The 21,841-nt window shown below is 46.7% G+C and overlaps 9 protein-coding genes across 9 annotated transcripts; 4 read left to right on the top strand and 5 right to left on the bottom strand.

The window, feature by feature from the left end:
* Positions 1–110: 110 nt before the first annotated feature.
* Positions 111–950, bottom strand: N7484_007445 (uncharacterized protein; the record flags this gene model as incomplete). The annotated part of the gene is made up of 1 exon (XM_057117832.1): positions 111–950. One exon carries the CDS (start codon positions 948–950, stop codon positions 111–113), a length of 840 nt encoding a protein of 279 aa, XP_056970867.1.
* Positions 951–2,907: 1,957 nt separating this feature from the next.
* Positions 2,908–5,364, bottom strand: N7484_007446 (glycoside hydrolase family 31 protein; the record flags this gene model as incomplete). Its single annotated transcript, XM_057117833.1, has 1 exon — positions 2,908–5,364. The coding sequence occupies one exon, from the start codon at positions 5,362–5,364 to the stop codon at positions 2,908–2,910; it is 2,457 nt and encodes an 818-aa protein (XP_056970868.1).
* A 599-nt stretch (positions 5,365–5,963) lies between these two features.
* N7484_007447 (fungal specific transcription factor domain-containing protein) lies at positions 5,964–7,119 on the top strand (the record flags this gene model as incomplete). The annotated part of the gene is made up of 2 exons (XM_057117834.1): positions 5,964–6,514; positions 6,585–7,119. The coding sequence occupies 2 exons, from the start codon at positions 5,964–5,966 to the stop codon at positions 7,117–7,119; spliced, it is 1,086 nt and encodes a 361-aa protein (XP_056970869.1).
* A 482-nt stretch (positions 7,120–7,601) lies between these two features.
* Positions 7,602–9,033, bottom strand: N7484_007448 (glycoside hydrolase family 71 protein; the record flags this gene model as incomplete). Its single annotated transcript, XM_057117835.1, has 3 exons — positions 7,602–8,263; positions 8,331–8,889; positions 8,947–9,033. The coding sequence occupies 3 exons, from the start codon at positions 9,031–9,033 to the stop codon at positions 7,602–7,604; spliced, it is 1,308 nt and encodes a 435-aa protein (XP_056970870.1).
* Positions 9,034–10,718: 1,685 nt separating this feature from the next.
* Positions 10,719–12,437, top strand: N7484_007449 (uncharacterized protein; the record flags this gene model as incomplete). Its single annotated transcript, XM_057117836.1, has 1 exon — positions 10,719–12,437. The coding sequence occupies one exon, from the start codon at positions 10,719–10,721 to the stop codon at positions 12,435–12,437; it is 1,719 nt and encodes a 572-aa protein (XP_056970871.1).
* Positions 12,438–13,808: 1,371 nt separating this feature from the next.
* N7484_007450 (Phospholipase/carboxylesterase/thioesterase) lies at positions 13,809–14,747 on the top strand (the record flags this gene model as incomplete). Its single annotated transcript, XM_057117837.1, has 1 exon — positions 13,809–14,747. The coding sequence occupies one exon, from the start codon at positions 13,809–13,811 to the stop codon at positions 14,745–14,747; it is 939 nt and encodes a 312-aa protein (XP_056970872.1).
* Positions 14,748–15,759: 1,012 nt separating this feature from the next.
* On the bottom strand, positions 15,760–17,445 carry N7484_007451 (MFS transporter; the record flags this gene model as incomplete). The annotated part of the gene is made up of 3 exons (XM_057117838.1): positions 15,760–17,003; positions 17,052–17,301; positions 17,353–17,445. The coding sequence occupies 3 exons, from the start codon at positions 17,443–17,445 to the stop codon at positions 15,760–15,762; spliced, it is 1,587 nt and encodes a 528-aa protein (XP_056970873.1).
* Positions 17,446–18,224: 779 nt separating this feature from the next.
* On the top strand, positions 18,225–20,076 carry N7484_007452 (putative transcription factor; the record flags this gene model as incomplete). Its single annotated transcript, XM_057117839.1, has 3 exons — positions 18,225–19,060; positions 19,115–19,465; positions 19,521–20,076. The coding sequence occupies 3 exons, from the start codon at positions 18,225–18,227 to the stop codon at positions 20,074–20,076; spliced, it is 1,743 nt and encodes a 580-aa protein (XP_056970874.1).
* Positions 20,077–21,395: 1,319 nt separating this feature from the next.
* Positions 21,396–21,626, bottom strand: N7484_007453 (uncharacterized protein; the record flags this gene model as incomplete). Its single annotated transcript, XM_057117840.1, has 1 exon — positions 21,396–21,626. The coding sequence occupies one exon, from the start codon at positions 21,624–21,626 to the stop codon at positions 21,396–21,398; it is 231 nt and encodes a 76-aa protein (XP_056970875.1).
* Positions 21,627–21,841: the final 215 nt, after the last annotated feature.

Genomic DNA, 21,841 nt, shown 5'->3' on the forward strand with positions numbered 1-21,841 from the left:
AATAAATTGTGTAGAATGAATAGTCATGTCTGATGGTATTCCCCCACATACATGGTTGAGGGTCAAGAATTTGTCCTTGGTTTGACATTCACCCGTTCGAGCAAAAAAGGCTATTGGAGATCTTGAGGTAAAGAGTTCCGCCCAAACCCATAAATGCGGTTTTTTAGCTCCTCGCCCCGGATGACTTCCTCGGTTTTATCAGTGTTTTGATTTAGATCTTTCTTTTCATTTTTCATGGCACTGGAGTGCGAGCCAGGCATAATGCGTCCAATCTGGAAGGTTTTCACTGCGTCGAGTAAAATCTCAGACATCTCACTGCTAGTATGTGGGATCGCAGTACTCTCAGCATCATTATCGTCATCGTAACTCTTCTGATATTCGGCCTTCGTTATAAGAGAAGCCCGGCTTTGCAGGAGGTCAATCCTTATGTATGTTTCATCTTTCTCTGGATTACCGATCCAGAATGGCTGTTTAGTCTCGAACGCTTGCTCACTTGATATCATGTCAACGGAGAATCCCGCTATGTCTGTTTTGATGATGTCGAAAATGCTTCTCTGAATACCTGTCCAACGTTTGACACAAAATCTTGGCAGTAGGGTGAAGAAGATATACTCATGTCTATTTTTAAAGCATGAAGACTGCGAAGCAGGTAGATAAACTCCCATCACTCCCGCTTTCGAAGTTCTTTTGTCTTCCCCAGTAATAAGTATAAGAGAAGGAGAGTTGTAGCGAAGGACTTCGGCCAAGCTTAAGGGTTCAAAATCATCGAGGTCACCGTTGAGATCTTCAATTTTGGTCCAGAAATGAAGTTTTCGAGCAATGAGTTGCCTTTCTTTGTTCTCAATTTCGATCCATTTCGATCTTGATTGGTAGGGTATCATCAAAGAAAGCGCACCAATGAGATGGTCCGAAATGCCATTGATTGAGTGATACTCCAATCCATCTGACATTGGTCCTAAGGGCTGGAACAATGCTTCCCAAAGTTGATTGAAACATATCCAAATATTTGGCTGAAAATTATTAGCCAACTGAATGACATGGTATAGTGGGAATGGCTGGTACTTACGAATTCTTTGATCACTTTGCGAATTCTATCGTACGTGAGTTCCTCCAGTGGTTTCCCAAATTGTTCGGTCATTTTATCTGCCAGATTATCCTCCACAGTGTCAACCGAGTAAAAAAAGGAGGAATCCAAGCGTTGTGGTGGTTTGCCTTCATGCACTCTCAATTGAAGCAATAACTTCATCAGTCTTGTCAAATCTTCAACTAATGTAAGGCACCGCACTTCCGTACAATGCTCGAGAAGCCTGCAAGCAGTCTCTTTCAACCAGTCTTCCCTCGGAGGCCTCAACTCTTGGAAGGGCTGTACCATTGCCAGAACATTGGTTATTTCTTCAATACTTTTTTTGTATGCAAGTTTCTGGTCCAGCGACTTTTCATTTCGAGCCTCCCAGGTGCCGATACTTCGGAATATTCGTCTAAAGTTGGACATGTATATAGTGTCCCAGTCTTGAACCCATAATATTTCGTCATTCATCACACCTAGTCTGTCCACGCCTCTCATACCAAGAAGTAATGCGGCACGCTGAAAGGCTTCCCAGTCAATCATCTTACCTGACATGGGTTCTGAAAGGGATGAAATGCATAAAAGCTGAAACATCTCCAAAGAATATATCCGCCGTGCAATAGCAAGGGATTGGTGTCATTTAAATACTTTTGGAAACTGTCTTGTGTCCAGTCTGGGGTCGTCAGATCTCGTTTTCGTGTATTATCTTCAGGATTTGTCATCAAAAGAACTCACGTTTCTCTTCTGCAGTCCCTCCATAGCAGTAGCAGTCAAACATTGATTCCAGATGGCTCGTATCAACTCTTCGCCGCGTTGCAGTTTGCTTGAGAGACAGTAAGAGATCTCTGAGGACAATCTCTAAGTTGAAGCAAGGGATCAGAAATTTGAAAGGCGAAGGTATAGCTAGTGGAAATATAGGGTTGTGAGAACCTTTTGTAGCGCCTTTGAGATACTGGTCCACCTTTTGATCGTGTGGTCCCCAAGTGACCTTATCGTGCCCGTCGCCAAGCGCGTTGAGCGGTATCTCAACCAAGCGCAGCATTTTTATCTGCAGGTGCTTGTATCTAGGATCCTGCGAAAGTAAAGGGAAATGTTTGACCAGGTGTCAGGTTTTGAGTGATTTTACTGAAGGTGTTGCCTAGCGGAGATGCGGCTCCGGGCTATGGAGCTCAAGTCCCCCATTTGTGCGAATCAAAAGGCCCCATGGGCCTATCCCCTGTGATTGGTTCGTTTGCTCTACGATCGCTTCAAATTAGACGTTAGCACATACGACCATAGGGTGTGGAAAACAGGGCTTCCCGTCCGCTCAGCCGTACTTAAGCCACACGCCGGTTAGTTAGTAGTATGGTGGGTGACCACATGCGAATCCTAACTGTTGTATGTTTTTGCTCCTGACAAATTGTTTTATTGCTTATTCTTTACATAGCCTTATACGTGAAGATTTTGGAGTCATAAAGTAATTTTCGAAACCTGAATATTCTGCACATCCCTGCCCAGGAAGCGACGACGCCTCCCCTGGCCTTTCTTTTGGAGGTGCGTTCCTGTGATCACTACACTTTGATCTGGTCTCGGCTACATCTTTGACGGTCACTTATAACGAGGATGGATTTCAAGTAGGTAGGCTCTAGAGACATACATGTAGAGTTTAGTGGGAACCTTTAGAATTGAGATATTATGCGTTGTTGACGAACAGAATTGGAAGGTCTAGTTACATGACAAGTATTTAACGGAGATAATGAATCGGCAAATCAAGTTCTAGGGCCAGACAAAAGTCCGATCGTGGTGACGATCCAGCATCCAGTATTTGCCCATTGAAGGTGTTAGGCTGACTTGGTGACACACTAAATTCCAATTTGTTCGTGCTGTGATTGACTTGTAGCCTTTTGTCTGTCTTTAGTCAATGCAGACCGGGAGTCAGCCAAGAGATATTCAAGAATTGGATTTAAGAGTAGGCTGTCAAGTGCAAGTGCATGGAGATCTCCAATCTGCAGCAACCTGGATATCGGCCTTTCAACAACCTTCCGAATATTGTCTTTCAAATCCATTTCCATCTGAGCACCGCGCAAGAAGTCGATAATTTGAGGCTCGGGCCGGCTCACCATTAAAGTGGGATGGCTTTCCAACTTCACCTTGATGCGCGTACTTTCTGGATGAGATCCCAAGTCCAAGAAGAAGCCGTTTTTCAAATTCTGACCATTAACTATGCATCTTTCATCCCCGATGCAAACTTGTATCCCTTTCGAAGACGCGTATCCGAGGAAGCGAACACTCCATTGGCGAACACCAGGAGGAATATTTCCACCCCTTGTAGGCTCAATATGCAACTCACCAGTCTGTTGATTGAAAGAGATGTGCGTTCGTCGGAAATTGATCTGATCCGCGTACGGGCCCTTTCCATCGTCTTCCATAAGTTCAAAAGTGCCATCTGCCCCGACAACAACCAGCAATTCAATCGCGGTGGAATTCATACAGTCGTTCGGCAGAGATAGGGCCGAGTCAAGTGGAAAGATCGCTCCCTCTGGAGCGAATACTGGGTAATCTTCCAGGCGTCGATTTAGCCAAATCCGGCGGTCTCCATCGTAGACCACACCTGTGAAAATATCTACATGCCTACCAGAAGGAAGCCATGCGAGGACCTGGGATCGTCGTGACCTAGGATCTTGAGGAGCAGTGATTGGTACCACCATGAGATTTGAGCCAAACATGTACTGATTTGGTACGTTGTATGCCTCCTCACTTTCCGGGTAAGTCCAATACATGGGCTGCACAAGAGGGAGCCCCTGCATAGCAGCGCGAACATTCATAGTGTATAAATAGGGAAGCAGTCTATGACGGAGCTGCAGGAACTTTGTCATAATCTGCCCAAATTGCGGTTCCAGATTCCAGGGTTCCTTGATGCTAAAGATGTTGTTCGACGAGTGGAGACGCAAGATTGGTGAGAAAACGCCATATTGCACCCATCGAATGAGCATTTCATCGTTCTTCTCACCGTGGAAATGACCTCCAATGTCATGACTCCACCAGCCAAATCCAATGTTCGATGCCGTTGCTGTGAATTCTGGCTGGAAGCGAAGGGAATCCCATGATACCACTGTATCACCCGAGAAACCAATGGGGTACCGGTGGCTGCCCGGGCCCGCGTATCGCGAAAACGTCAAGGGTCTTTTGTTATCAAGAGCGCTGTCCAAGAAGTGGTAATGATTGAGTACCCAGAGTGGATCGATGCCAGGGATGCGAGAATGTGTCCCTTGCTGCCAATCCACCCACCACAGATCTAGTCCGTCCTTTTCGAATTGCCGGTGAAGCACATCGAAGAAAGCATCCAGAAAAGCCTGATTTGTGATGTCGAAAGAGATAGGGTCACCCATGGACGTGTCATGCTTAAGAGCGATGGCCATCTCCTCGTATGGATCTTCATAGCTCTGAACACCGTCTGCTGGATGATCATTTAGAGAAACATGTAGGCCTCGATCGTGGAGTTTTTCAAGAAATGCTTTGGGATCGGGGAAGAGCTCTCTGTTCCAGGTGTATCCGGTCCATCCTGTTACTCCGGCTGTCTTGACGCGATCATCTTGCACAATATGCCAATCCATATCCAATACGGCGACTGATATTGGTATCTTACTTTTGTAGAACCGATCCATCAGTGAGAGATATTCATTCGCGGTGTAAGGGTAGAATCGACTCCACCAGTTCCCTAGGGCCCACCGTGGAAGCAGAGGTTGGGGTCCTGAAAGAAGATAGTACGCCTGGATGGCTTGTCGATAATCGTGGCCGTACGCGAAAAGGTAGCCGTCCACGCGATTTCCAGGCAACCTCGTAGTCACCCATTGACGATCATCAAATAGCATTGAGGTCGAATCATCCAAAGTCGCAAATCCCTGTCTAGAAGCAACACCATGATCTAGAGCAACTCGGCCATCGGCCTCATCCAATGTACGGGTTGTACCACCGAGGTTTGAAGCTTGGATCCCATAGCGCCAGACACTGACATGAGGCCCATAATTTCCCTTAATGACGGCACTGAAGCCATTTGCAGAAAAGTCCTGTTTGTCGTAGTTGAGGTGGAATCGAGAAGTGAGAATCTGAAGACTGTGTTGGTCCTCAATAATGCGAAATTCCGGTACGGGCAAATGGCGGTTAATGGCAAGAACCGAGGCGCGATCCTCGAATTTGCCGTCTACAGCCCATTCATAACGCAAAAGGCCATCGGTCAAAACAGTGAACCGATACTTGCCACCACTGACAATTGCTTTGGGATTAGCGACCGGAGTATGTGGGAAGGAGTAGCGATGCATGGCAAAATGCTTGGTAGCTTGAACTTTGAATATACTACATTTTACTCCGGCGGAATTTGATGCTTCATAAGTACAAATTCTGGCTATCCCCTTGTCATCACTGCTGTATCACTAACATGTTGACTTACCACTGGGAGTCACACGCGAATAAAACTCGCTGAGATTTTCGCTAGGACTGGTGACTCGAATGAAGGCGGACTTGACCGGGCCAGAAGGACTGTGCACAGTAGCATTGCAGCCGTGGCTCGGATCTCAATCCAAATGTCTTGCTTTTATTCCCCGCAGTTGTTTGAACGCCACCAAAGGAAGTGTGGGTAAGGCGGGGGTTGCTGTCGGCGGAGTCGATGATTTAATTCTCGCTGTAATTCCGGATGCTTCCATATCTCCGAAAGTCATCGATAATCATGGATAGCCCCTGTGACAGTTGTTTTGTGCGGCGGGTGAAGTGTGATCGGCAAGATCCATGTCAAACTTGCTTGATAAGACAACAAGGCTGTACTTATTTGAGGGTCCGCAAGAGACCCGGTCCTAAAGGGCCTCGATCAGCTACTACCCGTAAGATCGACGAGATACAACGAGGGATCACAGCGAACGTTGAAATGACTACTCCGGGATCCATTCCAACGCTTGAAAGTCCAGTCCTTCACGCCTCAAGTTCTCGTATTTCGATTTCAACGTACTATGCAGTTCTCGATATCTTTCAGACGCGTCTCTATGATATTTGGCCAATCACCAATGTTGAGGATTTGAAACTCCGGCTAAAGAGCTTAGACAGCAATCCCACTGCACATGCTTTAGCAGCAGCTTTGTGTGCTGCGACGTTAGCACAAATGCGTATCTGGCTAGTACCGAATCCGTACCCCAAGGATCTCTCCGTGACAGCAGAAGACTTTGTCAAAGAATGTCTCCGTGTTCGACTTGAGCATCACTCTCACCAAGAGCCGTCTCTTCAGGCTCTGGTTACATCGGTTTTTCTTCACATGTACTATGCAAATCGAGATCAAATTACACCGGCTACCATCTACCTCCGGGAGGCAATCACATACGCAGACCTTTTGCACCTATGCCATAACTCTTCATCAGATCCAGTGAGGTCAGAGCAGTGGCAACTGGAGCTTCGGAGCTATTGGATCATTTTTGTGACCGAAAGGTTAGTTAATGACTTCTTTGCAATGACCCAAAATCCCAATCTGAGGAATGCCTTCTGAGTATTGGGACAGGACATTTTGCATCCAACATGACCTCCCAATTACACTACACAGAATACAAAATCTTCCAGAAATCAGGAGCAATACCTCCCAAGCAAACCTCTTTGCGGGATTCTGCGCACTTGTTAAACTGTTTTTGTATGTGCAACGCCCTCTTATATTACCGCCTATGACAAACAGAGCTATCGAGGCAACAGATATATATTCAAAGGATAGTATATCGAATATTCAAAGGAACATCCAGACCAGAGTGCCTGGCCTTGAACTTACGTCCGAAATACAATATGTGGATATATTGACCACATCTGCATGGGTTCGTACGTTGCTATGGCAGTACTCTGCCTCTCATTTCATGCTCTCCTCATCCACTTCTATTGAGCCGCTATCATTTGATTACCCTATATCAATTGCCAAAGATTATCTAGAGTCTCTTTCCGGCATATCCATTGACTCTTTGCGTAGCCATGGATATGGCATGGTAAGCCATCAACTTTTAATTCCCTTTGTCATCGAAATTTCATGTCCTAATTCATTTCCCTTCACATAGGAAATAAAGCTTCTCCAAGTCGCGAACTCCGTACTCGACGTTGTTCTGTGCATGCCGAACCTTTTGAGCCATCAGACCTGTCACTTTGGGCCTTTGGATACTATCTTGGCAATCGAACGGTTATTGTCACAAGTTGGAGGAAGGAAATCGGAGAGGTTAGATTTGCTCCACCAACGCTTGTCACAGATTCCATCGTCAACCACAATTCCCCTCATGTTAGAGTATACTAAACAAGATGATGGTGGTGATATCATCGAATGAGATCAAAGTCAATCGTTTGGTTCTCCCTATGGAGACCGCCAGGTACGTTTGTGGGGTAAGATATAAGAAGATGTACTCCAATTTGGAATTTAGTTTTTGGAAATTATCATCCATTTGATTGATTTCATATCACATTATTCTTCAAAGTCATGTACACATTGCTTAACATAGAAACACCGCGTAAAATGATGTCTCTCCAATAATTTCACGCTCAAATCATTTCAGGACAATCCCACAACTTCATAGTTCCAATTGCAAATAGCGTTCGAACTTTGAGCCAGAACACTCTTAGTTCCCGTAGCCGAAGCAACAACCGCATTCGAATTATCTAGCACTTCGATCATCTGTCCACTACCAACTGCAAGGCCTATAACACTATTGTAATTCAAACCTTTCTGACCAGCAAATGTGCCAATCATCTTTCCGTTGCTATAAACATTGATTGTGTAGCCAGCAGAAGGAAGAATCACAGCAAAATTCATTGTATCAAGTGCCGACCTATAGTTGGAAATGGACGAGGAGCAGCTAGCACTAGTCAAGACAGTGCGATACCAGAGGGCTCCAACGGGGCTGGTGTTAGGTGGCGAGATCTGGGAAGTACTTGTTGCACCAGCCTTGTAAGCCTTGATAAAAGGCGTGATAATCTGCAACCATCCCTTGTGATCGAAACCGTCGGCATAATCGCCAATATTGCTGCCGGCAATCTGTTCCTGCCAGAAGTCACCAACGTAGTGGCTCTCTCCCGCATCATTCCAGGTGATGACTTCAACAAAATCCGGCTGTAGCTGCAAAACCTGGCCCATGCGCTCGGGTAGGTTGACCTCCCCAATACGGTACCAGTCTTGGCCACTGCCCATATATTTGAACTGCAAAGGCGATACGGCTGAATTCGAATTATTCTTAGCTTCAATCACTCTCTGGCTGCTGTTAAATGATCCTCATTTACTCACGCATCATGTAAACCTTGCCAGCGGCATGTGCCTCCTGCAAGGCAGCCGCATCCACGCTCTCACTGACATTAGCTGGGGTGTTTCCAGGAGATGGCCATGCCGACTCCCAGCTGTAGACACCGTTCAGAATAGGATAAGCACTGAAAACACCGGTCGGGTAACCAGAAAAATCATCAAAATCGGGAACGAAGAATGGGGTGATACCATAGGTTGATTTAAGAGGCTCAAGGAATCCCGAATTCCAAGCGGAATTGGAAATAGTACCGCCGGTATAGGTACTTACAAAGGCCTGCCCATTGACTGTGTAGTATGCGTCTTGAGTAGCATAGGGCGCCATGAAAGCCGCAAGCTGTGTAACATCCAAGCCCCAACTCATATCAAATGATATAAATAGCTTGAAGTTGGTCCCTGCTGCGGCGGCGAAGAGGTAGTTCAGTGCATCGGTATTCCATGTATCAGAAGAACTGATAGTGTGGGTGTTTAGAGCAAATCCATCAAATCCGGCATTCATTGCATCTTGAACGTCAGTCACAGCCTCGGCCGAAGTCATGGAGCCGACCTATTCACAATCAGGAAAGATGTATAAACAAAAAGGATCATGGTTTCTCAATTATACCATGTAGTGCGCAAAGACAGCCTTCGTAATGGTGGACTGTACGGCAGTCGTAGTGGTAGACCGTGTGGTGGCGCTTGAAGTGCGCATGGTGGTTGAGGAAGAGCTTGTAATTGTACTAGTGCTATGTGTAGAAGATCCAGTCCCCGTTGACATCTATATCACGCGTCAGCACGGGCAGGTAGCATTCGGAATTGTATTTGTGTTTTGGTTTGATGGACTCACGAGCTGAGCAGTCGTTGCTGTGCCAGCTTGACCCGAGGCAACGCAAGTGCCTGCAACTTTCCCGCTGGACTGATAAATACCAATAAGATCAACCTGGCAACAGAAATCATTTCCCTGGAGCCCTCGCCATAGCGACCAGCTTGAGTCGGCACATTTAGGTGCACCCTCTATAGCGCCAACACAAATCGAGTCTAAAGATGATGTCAGAAAACTGTTTATCAAATCAGTACGTCGACCATGGAATCGTACCAGAAGAGCAACAAGAGGCGACTTCGTCTGTCTGGGCTGCAAAGCAATAGAGGTTGCTAGGGCAACAACCCCCTTGACTACATGAACTGGTTCCGCTGGGACAAGTGGTGGACTGTAATGACCAGCCTTGGCTTATTGACCGTTGGCTGATGACAGCGGCGGCACTGATGAATGGAACATGAATACCCAACAGAAAGAACTGAGGCAAATGCATAGCTGGGAGAACGAAATATAATTCTCTGGACTCTGAGATGATCACTGTATAGTAGGAATGTCTCCACTTCGCACTTGCACCGTCTCCCAGCAATTTATATGATGACTTCAGGGCTATCCATAATTCTACCATCTACAATGAAGTGCACGAGGCATACAATTTCCAGAAACCTTGGAATCCCCCATGGTGATCTGAAAAAATGCAGAGATGGATGCCAGATGATCTGAGCTCTGAAGTCAATGCACAATTACCACAAAGATCGACCATCTGAAATCCCGATGAATTGATATAGCCACAAGGTATATTCAAGCCGAAAAACAAGCGATATTCACGAGCACTGCCCACATGCTGTTGAGATCGCTCAAATTTGATATGATTAGCACTTTAGATCAACTGAGTTCACGAAATAGCCGCGAAAATCGCAGCGAACAAAGCCATTTTTCTTGAAATGTCTGTCGCGCTTCTTTAGGTCTTTTGTGGCTTGACTATGGACTAAAAGAGTTCAATTCCGCTCAGGTCCGAGTCCCTTGGCCTTGTGACAGGAATGATGAACCTATAGTGGGCTCACTTATGGCGCCACTCTCAACCAGGCCATAGCGTGACCAATGCTGAGATGCGAGATTCTTCTTAACCTTGAATCTCTTGGTGAGCTTGACTGCCGCACAGTCAGCGCTCAGTTACACCGAGAAACCCAGCGAACTAAATGGCTAGCACAATCCAATAACATCCATCCCTCCATATATTCAATCACACTTGATTTTCGCAATTCCGGTCAATCTTCCAATTTCGGAAGCAGAGTTCAAAACTTTACCTGCCAACCGTATTTCCCCACAATGCCCCGCAAAACAATAATTCCAGCGACCGTGTGGCGCATGAGCGAGCGCTTGTTCACAAAAATGTTGTGAAATTCGAAGGACTGCTTGCCTTACAGGTATGACATGGCTGCTATAAATACGATCGTTCTCCTCATATTACCATGTTTTAACCCGTGTGTTCATGGTTCCGGTCAACTTATTCTGATCTCGACTTTCCCTTCATATCTTCTGCCTTTACAAAGCTTGGGACCAGTCCAGCCCCATACATCAAAATGGAGGACCTCAAGGAAGCCACCCATCTTGAGCATAGCCTCGCCGTGCCCTCTCAGTCACTCGGCGAAAATACTATTGGAATTGACGATGGTGTTCTTCTCCAAATGGCCGAGCAGATTCCGGACTTTGCCAATCTGGTCGAAAAGGCCCGTCGAGCGTCCGATTTTGAGCATCACTTGACCAATTGGGATGCATTCAAGCAATTTCCGAAGGCGGTTTTGTTCTCTTTCATTTTGTCTCTTGCGATCATCATGGAGGGATACGACACCTCTCTTCTCGGCTCATTTTACGCCTATCCGACATTCCAGCAGCGATTCGGTGTCCCTTCTAAGGAAGGTGGTTATCAAGTCACATCGAATTGGCAAACAGGATTGCAGAATGGGACAAATGTCGGACAAATTCTAGGCCTTCTCATTGCTGGTCTTATTGCGGATCGATGGGGCTACAAGAAGACAATGCTCGGCGCTTTAATCTCGCTTATCGGCTTTATATTCATCATGTTCTTCGCCAAGGATATCGGAATGCTATTTGCTGGGGAGGTTCTCTGCGGAATTCCTTGGGGAGCATTCCAAACCTTGACAACCACCTATGCGGCTGAGGTTAGCCCTATCATCCTGCGTCCCTATTTGACCACTTATGTCAACCTGTGTTGGGTCACTGGTCAGTTTATCTCGACTGGAGTATTGCGAGGTCTCCTTGGTCGAACCGACGAATGGGGCTGGAGAATCCCTTATGCTATCCAATGGGTCTGGCCTGTTCCGATCATCGTTGGCGTTCTTTTTGCCCCTGAATCCCCTTGGTGGTTAGTCCGCCACGGCAAGGTTGAAGAAGCAAAGCGATCACTTACTAAGTTGGCCCGTCCTGGTAATTCTGGATATGATACTGATGACGCCGTTGCTCTCATGATCATCACCAACACTCACGAGAAACTAACCCGAGAGGGTGTAAGCTACTGGGATTGTCTCAAGGGAGTTGACAGGCGCCGTACCGAGATTGTTTGCTGCGTATGGATGTGCCAAGTCTTCTGTGGTATCTGGTACGGTGGCAATATTGTCTACTTCCTACAGCAAATCAACTTCACCAACGACCAAGCATTCGACTTTGGTCTTGGAGTCAATGCCATTGGGTGGTGTGGTACAGTTTGTTCGTGGTTTGTGATGCAGCGGGTTGGTCGTCGAAAGCTTTTTGTCACTGGACTTGGCATTATGTTCACGGTATTAATGTTGGTGGGTTTGCTGGGTATCCCAAGCCATACCATCCCTGGACTGAGCTATTCGTCAGCTGCTCTACTTCTGGTGTTCGTTTTCACCTACGATCTCACGGTCGGCCCCGTCACTTACTGTCTCATCTCTGAGATTCCCTCCACTCGCCTGAGAATCAAAAGCGCAGTTCTTGCCCGTAACTGCTACAATATCGCCAGTATCGTAGCCAACTTCCTCAATCCCCCTATTCTGAACCCCACTGCCTGGAACTTGAAGGGCAAGGGAGGCTTCATCTGGGCGCCATTTTGTCTCATTTGCTTCATCTGGTCATTCTTCCGTCTACCGGAACCAAAAGGACGTACTGCACCGGAACTCGACATTTTATTCGAGAAGCAGATCTCAGCCAGGAAGTTTTCCAAATTTCAGGTCGCTCCATTTCGCTCCAGCAACTTTGAAATTGTCGCTGATAGCGCTGTTCTGACCGAAAAAGACTCATTTTCACGTAACCAGAGTTGAACTTTACGTTCTTAGCTGTCCAATAAATGGACTTTGATGTTACACTGGATTTGCACAACGAATGTCTTATTTGATGCGGGCTGGGATCAAATAGGGAGATATACTGCACCAACAACTTACCTACATCTTTCAATCCATCAGGAAATGTTAGATGTCGGCTTCCTTTCGGTATCTTCCAAAAACTTAAAGTCACAGCAGTGCAGAATGCGCTGATGCACCGACAATCTACCTCGCCTAAATCATAAAAAGATATCTCGGCATCAGCACTCTTCAATACATACCATAGGTGGCTTGCTCTATGAAATGTAGACCACAAGAAAGATCTTGAATAACACTGACATATCTTAATTTGGTAAAATTATTGTGTACATACGGAGCCCGTTATCTTTTCCAGTATCGTCACCCTACCGGCAAGTAACTAGAGGGTTTCCAGCTATACTCGCCTCGGAGTATTTATCAGTCAGTCATGGGAAAGATCATTATCTTCAAATTTTGAGTCTGAAAAGGGTTTGATCTAGCCAAACTGGGCTCTTTTCATTCATTTGTTGGTTTCCACCTTGGGCTCGTATGGGACACCCTGAGTTGGACCTCAAACAACATGATATCAGGTATGTCGGTCCGACCCAGAATGGGCAAGCAGAAGAATCCAATGCAGTGTATAGTTGTCTCTTCGCTAACAGAATGCAACGAATGGGTCAAGACCAGAGGCGTCGACATTCATATCTTGCTAATTCGAAAGCGCCGCTGAACTACGAGCTCGAAAACAAGCTGAAATGCAAAATACATGGAGTGGAAAAAAGGCGTGTTATTCGAAACAGTATGGATGATTGTGGTATCAGACTATCTTTGTTCCTATATTCTTTTACCAATGCTCGTACTTTTGCTATCTGGTGAGCGGCAAGCCGTTCGAACCTTACTTGTTTCACATTTTTCACATACTCAAATGAACTGTCCGAGTAACTTTCTGGGTAGCTATTGTTCCTAAAAAAGCAAACTGACGGGACGTTTCAGATTTAAAACCTGGCGCTCAATAGAGATGGGATGACTGATTTGTCAATAGTAGAGAATTTGCGCGCGCTTGGTGACTAAACTATCTTCTTCGAATGCTCAAAGCCTCTAGATTAGATACTCATCGTGTTTTCAAAAAAAAAAAATATAGAACGCCGGAAATTTGTGACTATGCACATACCTCGGTGGGGTTGGGGCGGCGCTTAGCAAAAGCAAGCGTACGGCGGTCGGGTAGGTTGCATAAGATAGAATCCCAGAAAGGGTATCTAAACTTGGTTCGCTCGTCTGTTCTTTTTTGACTTCCAAGTTCCCCTCTCGTTCGTCTCCTTGCTCCTACCTTGCCTCCGATTTGACAACGCTAGAATGCCGCAAAACGCATACCCCGCACCGCTGGTCATCCCGCCTTTCCATAACGACCATACACATACCATCATTGCACTTCATGGAAGAGGGAGTAATGCTGAGCGGTTTGGTCACGAGATTATGGCATCAGCTGATCTGCAATCTCGACTCCCAACTGTGAAATTCGTTTTTCCAACGGCCTCTAAACGTCGATCGACAATACTCAAGAGGGTTCCAATAAATCAGTGGTATTACAACTATTCGCTTGATGACCCTGTCGAGAGAACGAAACTACAGATTGACGGCCTTTGTGAGACTGCTGAGTTTATTCGCGACTTGATCACAAAGGAAGCGCACATTCTGGGCGAGGGAGGCTACCGCAATATCATTTTGTGGGGCCTAAGCCAAGGCTGTGCTGCCGGAATCTTCACGGTTTTGGGTGGCTGGTATGACATGAGTGAAGCCAACACCCTTGGGGAATTTGTTGGGATGAGCGGGTGGCTGCCGTTTGAGCAGCATCTGCGTGAGATTCTTCGATGTGATGACAAACCGGAACTGGCCGACATTAGCGATATCAAAACGCAGTCAGGCACTCATGATGCATATTATCATGACGCGAGTGAAGGGGATATGGCCAGTGATGAAGATTCGGAAAGAGACGATTTTCTTAGGTTTGAGTTAGAAGATGATCCATTTCAGCGACCTGGCCAAGTTCATGATGACTTCAATCCATTTATGGAGGACACAGAAGTGAAAGTCCCTGTGCCTATCCAAGCTATTGACTACATCCGGGATATCCGTGATCTTCCTATGCTCGCCAAAGATGAAGAGCCACAATCGCCATCTAATCTGTGTCAACTTCAAACACCAGTGTTTATTGGCCACGGCTCAAAAATCTTAAGGTTTCCGTGCGCCTTGGTGAGAAAATGTCTCGAGTCCTTTCTATTGGGCTGGGAATGAGTGTCACATGGAAGTCCTACGAGGGACTTGGTCATTGGTATCGTGTCGAAGACGAGATTCAAGACATTTTGGAATTTCTTGAAAGCCACGCCGGCATACTGGTGGAACATGGATTTCCTGTGCCTAGTCAGTACGTGATTTTCGAGAATTTCTATTTTAGATTCAATTCTCTTGCGTTTTTTTTTTTTCATTGCATTGTCTCATTAGAAGTGTCGCCAAGTGGTTCAGGCGTTAAGTTTTTTTAGGTCAATAAGCCAATTCACGGGAGGATTGAGAGATCGCGAGTTTTGTCGCTTACATACAAACCATTTCCCTCCTCCTTGTTCTTTTTGTTCTTGGCTCCTGGTTTTAACACACAAAACGGTAAATTGATGCAGGGACTATAATCTCACAATATGATTGATGGTTATAATATAGCCTCAAGAAACCACTATTCATCTCACAGCGTAGGTTCACTTATTGATCGCTTTTTTCTTTTTTTCCAAAATACTAAACAAACTACTATATTTAAGGCACCTCCTTACTAGTAATTCTATAGTCTGCTTTTGCGTACTAGCCGTGGTAGGCATCGGGACGCCCGGTCCGTTACGGAGGGAGTATTCTCGACTCCGAATACGGAATGAATCAACAATACGTCCACGTATACTTACAGACTAACCTGCGAGTGCAATTTTAAACAGAGCCAACATACAGGATCCATTTACCCCATCAACCTTTGGCTTGATATCCCAATATCAACTTATATACACAGATAATGTATCTCAAAGACTAGAGCCGGGAAACTACTAGAAACACTTTGATAGACATAAAGGATACGGCTAGTCTGTAAAGAGAACATGCACACGAGAGGATTGAAAGTCAACTTGTAGGGACGCCGATGAGTTGAGTAGTCCTTTAGTTGACTATTTTCTAGGGCAGATATTGATATATATCCGCAGCGATCCTCCCAAGGTAGAGCCCAAACCTTGGCTATCAAGTGATGCCAGACCAAAGAGTCCATCTCTAACAGCTCTCACTCAGAGGATAAGTCCTTGTTCTTTTCTGTAATCGGAGCAGCAGCTGTTTGCTGCAATTGCATCTTTCTCATCATCTCTGCCGCTTCGAATGAGTACTTGCACTTCATGCGGACCGCTTCACCGTAGCGGTACATAATCGAAGGGAATGGAATGCACAGAAGAGTCAAGAATGCCGGGATAGAGGAAGCCCAGTGAATTCCTAGCCTGTGGTACATCTGTGTCGTGAAAAGAGGAAACACAGCGCCCACGACCGAGCGAAAGATGGCAGCTGCAGCCAGGACAGAGGCCGCATAGATGGTGTAAGTGTCAATCAAATAGTTCATGATTGGCAGAATGACGAGTACACAGCCGAAGCCAAACGGCGCAGACAGAATGATGCTGACAGACCAGTGAATGCTGGGGTAGTTGGTCCAGGCAAAGGCGAACATGCCAATGGGGAAGGCGACACCTCCAATAATTGCAGGTGGCAGGCGCGACTCCGGGGTTGTAGCTTTTGCCGCATAGAGCCTCATGTAGCGGATGTTGTTGTCCCAGATGGCATAGACAAGGCCAAAGATGATGCCAACAGCAATTCCCAAGAATACCAGCCCGCCGGTGCCAACGCTCCAACCGCGGTCTTCATTGTACACGATGGGCATGGCACCCATAAACATGTAGACCGTGCCGTAGATAACAGCTATGTAAACTGATGCTATCAAGACAATGGGTTCCAGGAACAAGAAGATCCAGGGACGGAACAAAGCACGCTTGAAGACTTCCGACGGCAGCTTCTTTCCTTGGTTCTTTTCCAAAACGCTCACGTAGATCTTGCCATCGGCTTTGGCTAAGTTACGTGCCCGTCGCTGAAGCAACACCGGGCCATATGTCTCAGGAATGAAGACGATTCCCAGAATGCCGACTACGCCAATGAAGATCACGCAGACACCCTGGACCCATCGCCACCCGACGCTCTCAGACACGAATCCGCCCACTATTGGCCCCAAAATGGGACCGAGAAAGGGCACAACACAATATATAGTCAATGCCAGACCACGTTGAGCAGGTGGGAAGAGATCAGAAATTGTACCGCCAGAGTTGACGAGTGGAGAACTGCCAAATGTGCCAGCAAAGAATCTCAAGATCAGGAGGGTGGCCACGTTTTGGCTGCCTGCGGATCCTCCTAGAAAGGCGACCATAGCGATGTGAGTGACAATCCAGAGAATCTGCCTTCCGTATAATTCGGACCTTGAGCCAAAGTTAGCTGAATGTGTGTGTAGTATGCGTAGAGGATGGCACCATCGAAACGTACTGTGAAACAACATATGGTTAGTTGGGCTCCTTAGAAGTGACAAGGTGGTATAACAGCTTACCAAAGGACTCCATACGGCAGGGCCAATCGCAAATCCGAGTACAAAGAGAGAAAGTCCGACAATGAAAACCTCGGCGCTGATGTCAAAGTCCTCAAAGATTTCATTTGCCGACACCGAGTATGCAGAGGAGGTAAAGGTCACGGCGAAGACCGAGAGGGTCGCAATGGCTGCGATGAACCACTTACGGGACTGACCCCAGTTCATCGGTTAGCCGGCGTCGTCTTTCTGGAACTCCACGACGAATGGGTCATCTTCGGTGCCCGAGCCATCGTAGGTGTAACCAATTTCGACCTCGCCCGTGTTGACAGGAGCCTTTGGCTTGGTGTGAGACATGGACTTGTTTTGGTGGTGCAAGCGAGTAAAAATAGAGATCAATACCACTGTGTTGACGATTGACAAGACTAGAAAAAGAAGAGAAGGAAGAGAGGAAGTTTCGTCTAACAACTTGGAGAATATTAAGAGCGTTATCAAGAGCGTATATTCCAATTCTTGGCTGTGCAGCAGGAGACCTTTTCTTACCTCACTGCTTTCGATCTATATAACGATTACCGGACGGCGGAGTTGTTTACTGCGGAAGCCGTCAGAGACGGACCGCTTTTTCATTGGCCGAGTAGTAGCAAACGGATGCACTTCTGATTGGCTGCTCTCTAGATTGGCGGGAAGTGAAACTAACCAACAAATGACAGAACTTCCCGCTGCGGGTCTACCTCTGCAACGGGAAGGCATTTGATTGGTGAAATGCTGATGATCAATCAGGTAGATCTGGGGTCTTGATTTGACGAGGCACCCCACTCTCCATCCCCAACTGTTCGATTAAGACGTGATGAATGAAGTGATAAGTGATCAACATACGCAATCGAAGCTTTTACGCAGGCAGAGGCTAAGAGTAACAAGCGCTTGCCAAGTATGTCGCTCGAGGAAGATCAAATGTGATGGTGCTCGGCCAGGTGTCTCTCCATTGTTTCATTGACCTGCAGTGTTCGGGCAAGGCTGACACAAACCATAAAGCATGTGCCAAATGCCAGACTAGAGGCAAGACGTGTGTCTATGGCCGAGGTGCCGTCGAGAAACAGACAGCGCATAAACCTCGTGGGCAAGCATCGTCGGTTCACATGCCTGTTTTTATGCTGGTGTCACCCATGTCTTCGGCACCTTCACTCGAGAATCCGCCAGAATCAGTGGCTGCAACGCCTCTCAGGATTGATTCAATATCTGGGCCTCACCATGCGAATCAGGATCAAGAAGCAGAGCCCGACTCGGAGAAAAACAGGACATACTATACCGCTCACGGCCGGTTTGCCGGCCAGGTCGTCGCTGCCATAGACGAAAGGGCAGGCCTCATCCCAGCCACCTGTAACCAGGTCCCACTGGTAGATGCACCGCTATTTGGTGATCTCAACCTACCTTCTCAATCTTGTGTCTTGTCTTCGTCGATCGAATTGCCTCCCCGGGTATATGCCGACCAATTGATTGACATATACTGGCAACACGTTGACCCTATGGAGCCAGTTTTAGATCATCAGCGTTTCCTTGAAAACTATGAAAAAGCATATTCAACACCCATAACACCACTCTGTGCAGACTACGACCTCTGGCTTGGTATTCTCAATGTAGTGTTTGCCCTGGCAGTTCAAAGACAAGAACACAATCCGCTGCACCAAAGAAACGAGGAAGCAAATCGATTTTTTCTGCGCGCATGGGCCCTACTTCCAGCTGAGTCTATGCTATGGAAACCTGGGTCACTCGAGCTCGTACAGTGCCTGATGCTGATAAATCGATACCTGCACTGCACCAATAATCAGCAGAAGACATGGATGACAGCGGGTCTGGCGATGCGGATTGCGCAAAGCATGTGCTGCCATCTCACTGAGACGCCCTGGTTGAAAGGCTCCAGTGACGACAAAGCTTTGAAACAGAAAGTATGGGCTAGCTGTGTTGCGCTCGATCGGTATGTCATGGAATGATTACTCTTCTATAGTACTCTCCAGCTGACTTCACGTAGATGCATCTCCTGGTCATTGGGTAAGACATCGTCATTGGTACTAATTGCGTCCCCACCACCCAATAGCTCGCAACAACTAGGTAAGAAGGCGATGCATGATACCTTGGGATTAAGACTTTACGAAATCGGGAATCAAATTCAACTGGCGCAGATCCAGACCCGAACTAGTCTCACAGCCAGATTTCGCCCTCCACTCCTATCTCAACAAGACGAGTACCATAACGCGGCATTGCAACTAGATGCATGTCTTCAAGATTGGGAAAATAGTCTCCCCGGCGATTGGCAACATCAGAACCTCAGAATGGTGGTCGACAGGTCGTCCCGAGCCGAGAGATACTTGCTTCATCTTCGGTAAGCCAGTAATCCCTTTATCCTCACCAAACCCGATTTTTATTGTTCTATGTAGCTACCTCCACCACAGAGTATTTCTCTACAGACCCATGCTCGCCCGATTCTACTCGATGAAACCAGACACGCACCCTTCACACAAATCACCCAGCCTAAGCCACCGACTCCTCCGTGAAAGCGCCAGCATGTGCATCGAAGCCGCGCAACAGATGGCTTCATTCGTTAACGAGACGCTTGAGCCAGATGAGCCGATCGGACTCCTCCCGTGGTGGTACAGAATATACTACCTTCATATTGCGGGTGCCAACTTCCTCGCAGCTATGTTTCGATCGGAGCTATTCACAGATTCTGTTTCCCAGTCTTGGACAAGTGTTCTGCTGGCGCTCCGCGCTCATGAACACCTGAGCCCTTATGTCCAGCAGTGCCTGCGGACGTTTGAGACCCTTGCAGCCAGGATCAGGGGCAAGGCTTACCCCAGTATGGATGGCGGTGGGTGTGGTTTGATGGTTGATGGGTCTTCGGAAGTTTCATTCGACGATATTTTCAAGGATGTCAATTTTGACTTCGACAATTTCATATTTGGGCCTGAGGACTGTGGAGAAGGGTTGGTTTAGTGGCAAGGCTGGCATTTGCCCTATGATCGAAACTGGTACAGGTCATGGCGTGTAAAATTTCAAAGCAAATGTTACCTGTTCTAAAAGTGCTATCCACTGCAATCCATGCAGTTTTACAAACTATTCGGGTTAGGCTTTTCGAAGTTGATAGATGGCGGGATGACGCCATTTACCATGGCTAGTGCCGTTTTGATGATGCTTGCAAGCCCGCTTGCGGCCCCTGTGTGGCCAACGTTTGTCTTGATCGATCCGCTGAGCAATGGTTCCTGGCGTGATGCAAAAACAGTTGCAATGCCCTGTGACTCAATAGTATCCCCATCCTGCGTACCAGTGCCATGTGCCTCAAAATACTGCGTTTCTGGAAGGTCGGGACCTGCTTTTTTCGCTTCTTGGGCAGGAATTTGCAGAATATTCAGGTTACAAAAATTACTTTCTAAGTCCAGAGCATTTAGGTACATAGCCTTAATGGGCTTAAGATTGGGCGATAATAACAATTAATGAGAAAAATTTTGTAAGTTGAAAAAAAAAAGACTATATATTTTGCTTTTTTACTAAAATTAGTAAATGTTTGTCTTGTTTGTACACTAGTGGGCCCGAAATGGGCCCCCAATAATGGGCCGAGCATCGGGCCCAAAACAACCCATAAATGGGTTGGGCTTTGTGGGTTTTGGCGATGTCTAGGGATAGTAGATACTCGACTTCCCGCTCATGTCCGTTAAGTGAGGCTAGATGTAACGCAGTCATTGACGGCGGATCTCTGCCAGTATCCATAGCCTTCCAAAGGATAGGGAACCACAATGAAAATCCCTTCCTACTCAAGTCGTACATTTGCCGAGCTTGACTGGTTGCTTCTTGGTCTTGGGTCAGACTCATCTCCTGTCTGTGGTCCGGCCAATATGATGCTGAATAATCTAGGAAGCTTCGAATATTTGAGGATGGATCATCATCATCAGGATCCAGATCTTCCATCAATAGGTTTTCAGGATAAGATGATCTTACCAGACAATGGACGGCCAAAAAAGCGCAATCCTCATTTCATACAGGATCTGATACTTGTTCAACGCGCTAAGCAATGTGCTATTGCCGCATATTCTCCCTGATTCGTGTCAGGTTCAAGTCCAAATGATACTGCATTTCATATATCCAAAATTGTGAGGTAAGTACTCTGCCATTCTCCGAAAGGGCATAATGATGGCTAAAGTCAAACAGCGGGACATCTATCTCGACGAATTTCCGTGCCCAACAGCGTATACCTGACCAGATTTCACTAATACGCAGTGGGTGTAGTCGGTCCTATCCATCTATTTCAGTTGTATCTGTCACGAAGACTTGGTCTCCAAGATCATTTGTGCAGAACCAAATTTTATATACTGGCCCAGCTTGGAAATTGCGCTTCGACCCATGTTGCTTTTGAGGTTGGTTGTCTGCAAAGACAGACGATATTTGGTTCTGTTGGACAGCTCGCCGTAGAGGTAGAGAGAGTTGTTACCGCACACCACCACAAATTGAGTACAGACGTTTGCGCCAGAGTATTGATCGTAAGCAGGCATTCTTGCCATTGCACCCATTCACCGGCCACGAGCCCCTGGACTTAGCTGTACCCCGCGTAAATAATTGTGCTCTAATTAATACCGGTACCAGGGACCCCATATCTGATTGAAACTATCATTAGAGCAAAACCCCGCATTAGTATTGTTTTTAGGGCCTGGGTTTGGGGTAAGGCCAGGCCTGGGTAATATTTCCTCCAATCAGGTCATCCTTCATC

The sequence above is a fragment of the Penicillium longicatenatum genome, assembly GCF_028827895.1.
Source record: "Penicillium longicatenatum strain IBT 33135 chromosome Unknown contig_4_segment0_segment0, whole genome shotgun sequence".
In the NCBI taxonomy this organism is placed as follows: Eukaryota; Fungi; Ascomycota; class Eurotiomycetes; order Eurotiales; family Aspergillaceae; genus Penicillium; species Penicillium longicatenatum.